Source organism: Lampris incognitus, chromosome 2 (assembly GCF_029633865.1).
Source record: "Lampris incognitus isolate fLamInc1 chromosome 2, fLamInc1.hap2, whole genome shotgun sequence".
In the NCBI taxonomy this organism is placed as follows: Eukaryota; Metazoa; Chordata; class Actinopteri; order Lampriformes; family Lampridae; genus Lampris; species Lampris incognitus.
The window spans coordinates 110,184,996-110,198,272 of record NC_079212.1 but is presented as its reverse complement, the minus strand read 5'-3'; the positions used below and the strand labels follow the sequence as shown (position 1 = coordinate 110,198,272).

Here is a 13,277-nt window from a genome sequence, read left to right as displayed (position 1 = left end):
ATGGCCAGACTGGTTCGAGCTGATAGAAAGGCAACAGTAACTCAAATAACCACTCATTACAACCGAGGTATGCAGAAGAGCATCTCTGAACGCACAACACGTCGAACCTTGAGGCAGATGGGCTACAGCAGCAGAAGACCACACCGGGTGCCACTCCTGTCAGCTAAGAACAGGAAACTGAGGCTACAATTCGCACAGGCTCCCCAAAATTGGACAATAGAAGATTGGAAAAACGTTGCCTGGTCTGATGAGTCTCGATTTCTGCTGCGACATTCGGATGGTAGGGTCAGAATTTGGCGTCAACAACATGAAAGCATGGATCCATCCTGCCTTGTATCAACGGTTCAGGCTGGTGGTGGTGGTGTAATGGTGTGGGGGATATTTTCTTGGCACACTTTGGGCCCCTTAGTACCAACTGAGCATCGTGTCAACGCCACAGCCTACCTGAGTATTGTTGCTGACCATGTCCATCCCTTTATGACCACAGTGTTCCCATCTTCTGATGGCTACTTCCAGCAGGATAACGCGCCATGTCATAAAGCTCGAATCATCTCAGACTGGTTTCTTGAACATGACAATGAGTTCACTGTACTCAAATGGCCTCCACAGTCACCAGATCTCAATCCAATAGAGCACCTTTGGGATGTGGTGGACCGGGAGATTCGCATCATGGATGTGCAGCCGACAAATCTGCAGCAACTGCGTGATGCTATCATGTCAATATGGACCAAACTCTCTGAGGAATGTTTCCAGTACCTTGTTGAATCTATGCCACGAAGGATTAAGGCAGTTCTGAAGGCAAAGGGGGGTCCAACCCGGTACTAGCAAGGTGTACCTAATAAAGTGGCCAGTGAGTGTATATACACACACACACACACACACATATTCCTTAGTGTGTCTTCCTCAATCTTGTGCCCTCTACCAGAGGCATGAATTTGAGGGTTCTGTGTAGCATCCAGTAATCCAGTATTTTATAGAGCTGCACTAAATGGAGATGATGGATGTTAATCCTGTCAGCCACTTTCTCAGCTTCCCAACTTTTCTTTCCCAACTACTGCCTCGAGTGCTCATACCACCACTGGGACGACTTTTCCTTCGCTTTTCTACATTCTCTCAAATTTTTCCTTCAGCCCTTGGTCATTCTCCATCTTCTCATGTTCCTTCTTCTTAATGTAGTTGTCACTTGCAGTTTTCTGTCCCTTGTCTATCACACAATGTCTGGTTGGTTAGTGAGTACTTGTCTATCTGTTTGGATCTGGAAGTCTGACAGTATCTTTGCCCCGTCATTCTCAACCACCCATTGCAGTGTTTCTCATTTGGACTTGGGAGGGTCTAGCTCGAACTTGGTGCAGATGTTCCTGTGTATGATCCCCACAACTTGGTTGTATCACTCAGTCTGTGCTGTTCCTGCTTTCATTTTACACCTTGTTACTATGTACTTATTGTCTGTGAGATATCTTTGCACAGTCTGCACCTTGGGTACTGCCTGCTTCTATTGACCTGGTGCCGATGGCTCTTTCTTGTGTTGCTATGATTAGTGCCTCAGTGCTGCCATTCATTCTACACTTTTCTAGCCACTGGTAGGATTTCCCAAAGTCAGCCATCTCTGCTATATGTCAGTGGTACTTCCCGTGAAGGGGTTTGGCTTACTATGACACCTCCTCTACTTCCTCTTCACCAGAACTTCCCATCTGCTGCTGTCTGATATATTCTGTTAGCAGTTCATCCTTGGGAGTCATTTTCCTGATGTACTTGTGGATGCTTTGTGTTTCATTCAGGTTAGTGGTCTTGACTCTCACTAAGCCCCAGTCCCCCTTTCCAGTGCATGTGTTGATGAGTTAGATTTTGTTCATCCCATTGAGTTGACACGTCAGGACGAGTCTTACTCTGTGGAGGTACCTAGATGTTGCTGTCTTTCTTGCCTCCTCATGGTCCCCATGTGACTGTGGAACACCTAAGTTCTTGTAGATGCGCTGCATGTCTGTGGTCTTATCAGGGCAGCATGGTGGCCCAGTGGTTAGCACTGTTGCCTCACAGCAAGAAGGTCCTGGGTTCAAACCCCAGGCTGTCCCAGGTGATGGATGTCCCAGGTCCTTTCTGTGTGGAATTTGCATGTTCTCCCCGTGTCTGTGTGGGTTTCTTCCAGGTGCTCCAGTTTCCTTCCATCATTAAAAAGATATGTATGTTAGGGTTTGGGTAAGTTTGTGATTGAATGCTTCTTACATTCGTTATCCAATCTGTAGAATCTGAGTAATTGGGCAATATTGTATAGCCAATGTTTTGTACAGCAAGAAGGTAAATAACTAGTGTGTGCAAGTCCTGCATCTGTATGTGACACAATGTTGTGTAAAATAATACCAGGCATTCTAATAGCTCATCGGGTTGGCTGTTAAAGTGGCGTAACATACTCCTATTAATTAAGACCCCCCCCCCCCAAAAAAGAGGACATATATTAGCGGTCTTGTCTCACTCGGCTTCCTCAAAAAAAAATTCCTGCACCATGCCACTATCAAAGGTGTGTTTAGCATTCTTCCATGCTAACCGCTACATGGTTAAAATCAAATTTCGTGCATTTCCCTGTTTGTGAAAAGCAGTTTGAAATGATTACATTTTTTTTCCTTATGGTAAAATATGAGTTCAACTGATTATTATTTTCACCAAGTGATGGATTGAAAGTTGCTGAAAACACTGTCGCCAGCTGCGTGAAGTGTCTCCAATTAGTGTTTACAATCACAAATCAACATATGCACTCTTTTGTATATAGCTTTAGGAAAAAGCAATTCTAGTATATAGTTAGCAATAACTATGTGCCTCAACAACAGCCAGTGTAGAAATCCTCCTTCATGCAGTTATCCTCCATCTATCATGTATCATCATCTACCATTGCACTGTCTAGTCTCTGCTTACTGCTGCACAATTAAGTATCCCTTGAGGGGTAAATATGGTTTATCTCGTCTTATTCTATTATCTTATTTGTGCTGCAGACAGGTCTTATGATGATATTCAATAAAGTTAAATAACATGTTTGTTTCACAAAGCTATACAACCTGTCATCTGACTGCTCTCCAAACCATTAATTTTAGCATCCAATGGTTGAAAGGAGCAATGCTTGAATTGCATAGTACATGAACTGCAGGTTCAGCTGCCAAAGTCTTAAAATAACATCCTTTCAAGTGCAACCGTACTTTGGAAAATATGCAGCAAAACATGGGAGTCTTACAATAGCCACATGTGTATTTTATCCTCAAATCAACTGAATATGTCATGGTTTTTACTGCTGGATATGAATTGAAGAGAATTGCTTTCTCTCATGTAATAGGCAGCTTTCGAATGTTTTAGCACCAATGTTGCATTGTTCCTTCACAGATGATGTCACCACATGTAATAAAGTGATTATCAATCATGCCTTGATTATAAATCCCAAAATGCCTCATAGTCCAATGTGTTCAGACAATGACGCCAGCCACAAATCACTTACTTCATTCTGGAATGAATTAGCTTTGAGGAGAAGGGAGAGATATAATTCCAAGCACTCGCCTGAACACAATGCCATGGCTGTGGTTAAATTAAGCCTGGACAGAATGAAGAAGGCTTTGCATTTTGCTAGTGAATGGACAGTAATAAAAGCACCTCCACTTTGCATACTGCCAATCCTCTCTCCTCCACCCTTCTTCACCAACATCTCCTATCCAAAGCCTGTTTTGAAATTTCACAAGAAACCTTTTCTTTTTACCTACTGTTCTAAATACATCTTTATGTTGCCACAGTTAATCACATCAATGTCCAAAGGACAAGGCAATAATTTCCATGATGACAGAATGATTCAGTGGGAGAGTGGAATCATGAGAGAAATGGAGAGAGGAGGGCCGTGAAGAGAGAGAGGGATCGTGGACATGAATTAATTGATCTTGCTCTTTATTAACTGTCATTATCTGTCCTCTTTCAGTCAGAGCTTGCACGTGCTCTGAGGATGTTTTAATGACTGGCTCTGGGAAACCATTATTGATATTTCAGTGGCCATCTTCAATGAGCTGAGATGGCAAGAGATCCTAGTTCTTAACAGCAGGCACTTTTTACCCCGCGGTGCATTATATTAGTAATCACTACAGACCACAATAGGCTTTGAATGTCCCCCTGCTGATGGTTTCATACATGACAAGAATAGCAATATGCTTAAAAAAAGCCCCCTTTTTTTCATAAATTTTGTCAGAAAGCAGTCCATTATTGCTTACTGTACAATTGTTTGCACCAAAAATGTCACATATGAGAAAGGTAAGAAGAAACTCTTGATTTGCAATTCCTTTGCACAAAGTCTTGAGTAAAATTTGAAACTTAATGGAGTGAAATTAGGAAAGATGGATTTCTTGAAAAAGTGTTGACGCTGGGATTGTAGCACCAATTTTCTCGTTTCTCACCCACCTTCTCAACTTCCCCTCATGGCTTGTTGAGATTGCCAGGTTATGAAGAATTCTCCAAGTATTGTTGTTCTCTGGTGACACAATATCTATTCCACCAGAGAACTGAAACCCCGCCACAATTGACCTTTCGCAAAGTCCCGCCCCCATTAGTTACTGTTGCTATGCCCATCAAGCTTTTCAGAACCATCCAGGAAGTAGCCGGAAAACCCCAAAACATGAAGGAAGAAATCAGCACATTCCCAGAGAAAATAAGTGATGTATTTTGGAGTAATTCATCCTTAGTATCATCCCGTGAAAGACAGAAGGGGCTACAGTATGCGGTGGCGGGATACATTCAGAATATTAAAAGTAAAACTGACTTGCGTGGACTCCGGGCTGCCGGGTGCAACTGTAATTGAGGGTAAAGCTTACCGGTCACAATCAAAGAATGAGAAACCCCATCAACTAATTCTGAAACACATTGTGGACCAATTGTGCTCTTGCACTGTAGGGTATTTTAGCTTTTATTGGTATATCTTTATTAATTCATTGTCAATATCACCGTATTATAGTGTTGAGTTTGGCCAAGGTTCCCCATGGTGTACTTTTATCCAGGCTTTTTCAGGGGTACTGTATGGGCTCCTGGGGGTCACAGGGTGGCCAGGGACATGCCCCGGGGCCGGGGGAACCGCCCCATGATTTTTTTTTAACCTTCAGACCGGGAACCGGTATTTTCAACAAAAAAAGGCAAACAAGATGCCTCCGCGGGCGAGATAACTTCTCCAAACTGCCGGTCCCCACCTGGAGCTCACAGAGGGGGAGAAACGTTTAAAATAGGCCAGATATGGGGAGGTCAGACTGGCCAGAGACCATCCCAGCCAACCCTCCCCGCGGGTCTTTATGCTCTGAAGTGAAAGGTGGAACCTGGCTAATCTGTGACTAGCATAACAAAGTTGCTTTAGTGGGCTAGCTATCATTAGCTATCATTAAATTAGGTATCTCTGGCCACAGACTAAGCTGGTTACGTTCATCAGGTACATTAATAATGTTATTTTGTTAGTAATACGTTGATATTGTAGCGACAACATGTTGATAATGGTACTAATCATTGTGTGGGTAAAAGTAACAGTACTAATATGTTAGCTATATTAACTATCAATAATAGCTAGTAGCAAGCTTAGCTTGGAGCAGACAGGTATTTTTGTTGACTCTGGATGGATTAAGCTGGCCATGGGGTCTGCTATACTGCTAAATCCATTGCTGTCATTGCGCTGGGTTTCGGGAAGGGAAAGAAAATTACACCCCCTCCAAACTTTTCAGATATCTAGTATCCGTTCTGCAGATCCCATAGGCACACCGTTTCAGCATTTTGCTGTCTGTTTGAAAGCTTGACGGGCCTCCCTCACATAGAAACCGTTGCTAAGGTAGGATTGGACAAGCCCCGTTCTGGGACGGTACTTTGCGAAAGGTCAATTAAAGTGGATTAAGAAATTGTGAATAGTCAAGTCAAGTCAATTTTATTTGTGTAGCCCAATATCACAAATTAAAATTTTGCCTCAAGGGGCTTTCCAGCAACACAACATCGTGTCCTTAGACCATCACATCAGATAAGGAACAAGTAATAGAATAGTAAATAGAAAATAGTTATGGAAAAAATAGCATAGTAAAAACAGTGAAATAAACTTGGAGTCAACAGTCTTTTCATTCCAAACAGCAACATATATTTTCAATTTTTTTATATATATATTTGTATATGTTTTTCATACTCAAACACATGCATGCACGCACACACACACTAATATGTTGTGTGTGTGTATAAATATATATACCCCCCCTTTTTCTCTCAATTATGCTTGCCCAATTACCCTAATTTTTCCAAGCTGTCCCGGTCGCTGCTCCACCCCCTCTGCCGATCCGGGGAGGACTACCACATGCTTCCTCCGATACATGTGGAGTCTCCAGCCGCTTCTTTTCACCTGACAGTGAGGAGTTTCGCCAGGGGGTCGTAGCGCGTGGCAGGATCACACTATTCCCCTCAGTTCCCCCTCCCCCCCAAACAGGCGCTCTGACCAACCAGAGGAGGCGCTAGTGCAGCGACCAGGACACATACCCACATCTGGCTTCCCACCCACAGACACGGCCAACTGTGTCTGTAGGGACGCCTGACCAAGCCGGAGGTAACACGGGGATTCAAACCGGCAATCCCCGTTTTGGTAGGCAATGGAATAGATTGCTATGCCGCACGCACACATGCACACGCACACACACGCACACACACACACACAAAAATGGCGTTAAATGCTGGTTGAATAAATACAGTGCTTGCTTTGTAAGCTGTGAGTCAGTATTGAGACCAGGCTCACAACGATATGACATTGAAAATAGAGCTGACAACAGCTTATTTTGCAAAAAGCCCTTGGGCAGCGGCACCAACAAAGACTAAATGAGTTCCATCAAAAAGCAGAGAAGTGTTTGAAGTTGTAGTCACAAAGCCCCAGCCAGAGCATCAACATTCAAGTAAATACTTGCAAAACCAATAATGAGGTTGTTATTATAAAGCACGGCTATGGACAACAACATAAATAGAAAAACATGTACACAGGTTTAAATGAAATATTTGTGACTACTGACAAAAACAACAACTTTAAAATATAAAATGATATGTAGCGGTACCAGCATTAGTACCACTGCTTCATCTTGTGATTGTAATTTTTGCCCCCTTATTGACTATAACGACTCATTTATTTTAATAATGGTAAAAAAAACAAAAAAACAACAACAACATTTGAACATTTGTTATTTAACTATATTATAATGTAACATGTAAAAAGATGAATGATAATGAATGAATGTAAAATATGCTTATGTAATATCAGTTATTATACTTTTGACACTGACCCACTGTCAGCTATTTTTTTTTCTTTTTGCTTGAGACTAATTTTATTATTTTTGCAACATTACCAAGGTTTGACTTTAAAGTAAATAAAGACCTTTAAGTAGACATGCAATATGGCAAAAATAGATATGCAATGCATTTCTACTAGAATGTCTCTCAAAGGAGTTCAAGCTACCTTCCATGTCATTTTAAATTACAATTTTGCACACCTGGAGAAGGACCACAGCATAAGATCTCAAAGGAGTTAAAAGATAAATTTGCAGGACAGGGTATGGTTATAACATCTATTTCAATAACTGATCAGAGTTTGTTTACTGGGCTTGATTTAGTCCTGCAGCACCAGGGAACTTTGGCAGGTCAGAGACAATGTTACTTTCTGAGTAGGCAAACGTGTTTTCTTGACTCGTTCTCCTAAGACTGCAGTGCACCATCTGTGTCTCCCCTCTTTTCACTGCAAACACAGATCTAGCTCTGTGCTTTCGGGGGATACTCTGTATCCCTAAAATTACCCTGAGTCCAGGTATCATTTTCTGATTTTGCAATACAGCATCCTCATAACATTAACAAATATTTGCATGATTTAGTTGCATTAGATTGATAGTACCAAAACTGCAAACAATATGTTTCTCTCTTGCAACACCCGAGTGCCTGGCAAATATTTCTAACATAACTGCTCCTCTGCCATATTCTCAACAGTCAATTAATCAATTAGTTGGAGGGAAAGAAAAATTGTGATTTTGGTTATCAAATAATTGTTTCAGTCATTCATAAATCATAAACAACAAACACTGGCTACAGCTTCACAAATGCAAAGAAGTGCATGCCTTTCTCCAGTTATGGATATCATTATAAGATGAGTGTTTGTGGGTCCTGGGAATTTACAATAACAATTTGTCAGTATGTGTGACATTTCACTGACCAAATGATTAATTGATTAATCAAAAAAATAGAAAAGTAGAAAAAAATAGAACAATCAATAATGAAAATAATTGATAGTCATAGTCTCTAAACAGTTATGAACTAATAAAATGACACAACCCAGCTGAGCCTTATCAGCACCAATACCACAGCAATATAAACCAGTTTCTGAAATAGGACGGTCACAATAGATATTAACTGTAGAGTAGAACGCACAGCTATAAAGCTATCTTTGATTTATCACATTCAGCCTCATTCATCAATTGTTCGTACCAGAGGCAAAACTACCATATATGCAGGTAATGCAGCTGCATTGGACCTGCAACAGTTTAGGGCCTGCACACACGGACCCCTCTTTATCTTGTCACTATCGTATCAAAGGTCTTCAGCACTGAGTCTACGGTATACGGTATGTTCAAAAATGTGCAAAGTGTGCCCAGACATAATGATGGACATGTGTACTACTGCGTAGCAAAATCCACATAAAGGAGTTAGCTAGCTGGTGAAGTGTCAAGACTTCGCACAGCGAAAAGTGTGCCCATGATGTGAGGAGAACATATTTATTATTTATTTGGCTAAACATCAACCTACACACTTGTGTTTTGTGTTTATAAGGCCTATGTGCAGACATGAATAATATTGTCAATGTGTGGGTGCACCAATAATTTTTTCATCTGTGTCAAGGTGCGCTGTAACCGATTATGTTTTCCCCTGTTACGGTGCTCCGACACCAGATTTTGTTAAGGATGCTAGTCTATCACTATGTTGGCCTTGCTATTATGACTCCTCTTCTGTAGCACAGCGGTCTCTTAGTAATTTCACTTAGGCATCAACTGTGCAGTCATTTCGCCGTTGTTGGTCGTTTTAAACCTGCATGCTTTCACTTCCTTGATTCACTACTGACATTATGTTATGTTACATCTGATTGTAAGCGGCAGCCTGGAGCCCGCTTTTGACCATCTTGTATTGGGACCTGGCACTGACTCGTTATGCCTGTGGTTTGTACACACACACACCCATGGAACATTTTTTTTTTTAGCTCTGAAGATTGTCTGACAGTCAGAAGCAAAGCCTGATGGTTATTTGTAATTCCTTCCCCCTAAAATCTATTGTCTACCTCTTGCAAAGAGCAACCACCCAGGCTTGCAAGGACATCAGTGTGAGCCAACTGGTGTCTAAATTCAGAGGTTACCCCGGTTCTACACTGGCCTCTGAGACAAACTTCAGAGCTAAAAAACTTAATCTGTGTGTAAGAAAAAATTTGTACATAAAAATGATTGATGAATGAGGCCCATTGCTTGGGTACATTCATAAAACTTTCATACAGTACTAGTACTGTACTTCATATCTGCATTGTAGTGTACACAGTATGTGGTCCTGATATGTTCTCTCCTACCTCTCTAGAAGTGTCGAACTTAAATTGTGTAATAGTCTTGGACTATGTCAGTAGTAAAAGTTTAAATTCCTTGCACCCAGTGGTGTAGTAGAGGGTATACGTAGGTATACGGAGTATACCCACCTCTTTTTCTGGCAATTTACAGTATAATCACCTATCGGCAAAAAAGCCATTGAAATATATATGAGTATACACACTTTCTCCTTAGTGATCTGCCTATCTAGGTTGCAGTATGCCTACCTCCTCAACGGCCACTACACTACTGCTTATACCAAGACACTGATGAAGGCCTAGGGCCGAAACATTTGTCTAGTGCCTTCCCCTGAATGAATTATTAAAACTGTAAGAATATCCCATAAGTGCATGCTTTCAACTCTTTAAAATTCGCTGTGCTCTCATTTTATATGGTATAATAAAGCGATTTGATTCGAGTTGCAACTCCATGAGCTGTGTAATCTATGTTTTTTATACATAGCTGGCAATTTCATCATCCAATATCATGTCAAAATGGGCCTGTCTCAGTTCAGATGTTGTAGAAGTAGGCATCTCTACCTTTAGACATGTGATTGCTCATGTAGATGTGGAAAAGTTGTGAGGTAGCTGCATGAAAAGGTGGTCATTTTAGGCACTTCATTAAAACATGAAAAAGAAAACCCTCATTACTCTGTCAAAACCTATACAGACACTTCCTGGGCTGAAAAGACAGAATATCACCAGCTGCAGCTACTTCAGTGCGGTATTTCTCTGATCAGCATCATCTTCAATGCACTGAACCTGCCTCGTTTTCTGTACTTCTTTCTACAAATGGTACGCTTCTGATGTTACTTGACCTAACAGGAATTTTGACAAGAACAGGATGTACTTGGTAAGGCTTAAACAGCTACGTAAATTAATCTCCGTATTGCATCAGGTTTTCTTGCAGCGGTAAAGTAAATAAATCTCAGAAAGCCCTGCCTTCCCCGTACCATACTCAGCATATGAAAGAGATCTCTTTCTAAAGTATTACATATTTTGCAGACTCCCTGTGTTCAATAATGGGATGTTATGAGTGATTGTGCTGCTGCGTCATATTAGCTGAAAGTGTTTTGTAGTTTAAAGTCTCAAGAATTTGAATGTCACATAACTCAGTACAAAGCAATGTAAATCCAACCACAACTGAATATGTATTTGTCGATTATTAAATATTTCATCCATTCATCCATTGTCCATACATGCCTATCCTGGTCAGGATAAGCAGGTATGGACAATAGATGGATAGATGAAATATACAATAAAATGTATAGGACAAACTATAGGATAAGCAGGTAAAGTCATTCATTCATTTACTCTATGAGCAGAGAGCCAAAAATAAAATCTTTTAAGGTGTTTTATCCTAAATTAGGGTTTAAGATCTTTAATGACTTGTGACTTCCCGTGATTTCCCACATGGGGAGTTTCTGGACAGGATAGAGACCTCACTTATGAGTTCCACGTAGAAAAACCAGGAAGTATTTGGGAGCCGGAAATCATTTTCACCTTGTATTCGCCTCTCACCGGGCTCATAATTGCAGGAGATAGGCATGCACAAGGTCTGGAGTCCATTACGATACACCCACGGACAGTGATTAATAACCTGGTGGGGACAGACAGTGCGTGGCTGCACTCAAATGGTGTTGGCAAGCTCATACGCCACTACGTATAGGAGCATGTTTTTTCAGATACCAGGAGGACCCTGTTTTGGACTTTCAAAAATTGAGGGAAAGGTGCATGCACGTGTGTGTGTGTAACTTAGGTACAAGCCTGGTCTTATGTGTACATGCACAGCTGCATGTGCTGACTTATGTGCATGCACTTGTGTGAGTGTCTATGTGTGTATAACAGGGTGTTAGGGTGTGCAATCATTACTATCGTGTCACCGAGATTAGATAAATTACCCTCTCTGTGACCATCAATAATATTAATGTCTCTGTTTCCTAAATCTGATCTACCTTTTTTAATAACTACATTGCATGACCACATTAGCATTAGTAATCAATCACACGCCACACTCTAATGGAGGTGACAGAAGTATTCTATAACAGCTCCTTTGAATCACTGCACTCATATATACTTGACGTCCATATCTGTGCCTGGTCGTGCCTGTGAGATGCTTGATGTAAATTCATATGCTCAGGCCTTGTTTCCACCAAACATTGCCTTTCAAGTGAACAGCACAAAATAAAAACCCTTGTTTGATGCGCTAGTCACATATCCCACTGTTGCTATGCAACTTTGGAAGACCAGTTTACAGAGCAACATTCTTTCTCATTCCCAGTTAAAGCATTTTAAGCTTCCACTGTTTCACTCGCTGAGAGCTATGCAGCACGCTAGGAAGCACCCACCACTATGAGAAGCAATGCAACAGAGATATAAACACACGGGAAAAGAAGAGGTTTCTTTTGGACATAAAGCATGATGCGTCCTCCACAACCACTCACCGATGGGGCGGGTTTTCCTCCCTTTGCAGTGCAGACAAGAGTGAAGTTTTGGGCTTGATATCGACTGAATGGAGCAGGAGTGTTCTCTGCGACCACTGAGATGTTGTTTGGAGGTGCTGTGGAAGACACAGGAGACGATTTTGTTATACTATGTCAATACATGCCGCACACATTAATGCACATTTTGAATTGAATGTTGCCTAACTTATATCTTTATGTTTCTGAAAACACCAAAATGAGAGCACACCCATTTTGACAGTCTCTTAAAAAAAGGTAACTGGTTGGTCGGAAACCTCGTGTTTAATAATCCCTGGGGCTCGCATGAGGCAAATGAGGCTGGTAAAGGAGCAAATCTCATGCATATCATATCACCATCCCCCTGTCTGAAACTCTCTGGGGATCCTTGCAAGTGTGTCGCGGTAGCGTAAAGGGAAAACATGTGAGAGACTTCACAGCGGTATAGAGGTGTAGTAAGATGAGAGGGAGGTAATGAACAGATATCTCCCACACCCCCCAGAAAATCAGACGTTGGAATTGGCAGTGCTTTGTAACTGTACGCTGGCTTGGGTATGAATGCAGGGTCTTCACACACCATCTTGTGGCCGATTCATTCCAGAATTAAGACGCCAAGAAAGACTAACTACAGCAAATGATGGCCAGCTGCACAGGTGAAATTCGAGGACCAACTTGAGTCTTGAAGAGGACTCTGCAATAACACAAGCACTTTTCCCGACATCAGCTGAAGAGGCTGAGAGAAGCGGAGCGTTTCATGTGTATTGTGTATCTGCATATCTTCCCTGAATATTTTTCCGGCATCGTCGTGGGTGGATATTAAATATTCTGTCTGCCACATGATCACATGAAACAGTTTCTGTGAAACAGTTTCACATACTTTTAAAAGGAAAGAGAACACTGTGTGTGTGTGTGTGTGTGTGTGTGTGTGTGTGTGTGTGTGTGTGTGTGTGTGTGTGTGTGTGTGTGTGTGTGTATTTTGTTGTGTGTGTGGTGGGACAAGAACCTATTGGGTAGTCTCCACAATTTCTGGATTCAGGAGGCACACCTTTTTTCTTTTTTTTTTGTCGATCTCCCCCTTTTTTCTCCCCAATTGTATTTGGCCAATTACCCCACTCTTCCGAGCCGTCCCGGTTGCTGCTCCACCCCCTCTGCCAATCCAGGGAGGGCTGCAGACTACCACATGCCTCCTCCGATACATG

At 41.7% G+C, this 13,277-nt stretch overlaps 1 protein-coding gene across 1 annotated transcript in view; it reads right to left on the bottom strand.

Annotated features, from left to right (window-relative positions):
• The window catches only part of igsf21a (immunoglobin superfamily, member 21a), a 396,954-nt gene that overhangs the window by 29,856 nt on the left and 353,821 nt on the right, over nt 1-13,277 (bottom strand). Inside the window, exon 5 of the mRNA XM_056274983.1 lies at nt 12,064-12,179. Within this exon, the coding sequence (XP_056130958.1) occupies nt 12,064-12,179 (116 nt within the window). The remainder of the gene's footprint in view (nt 1-12,063; nt 12,180-13,277) is intronic.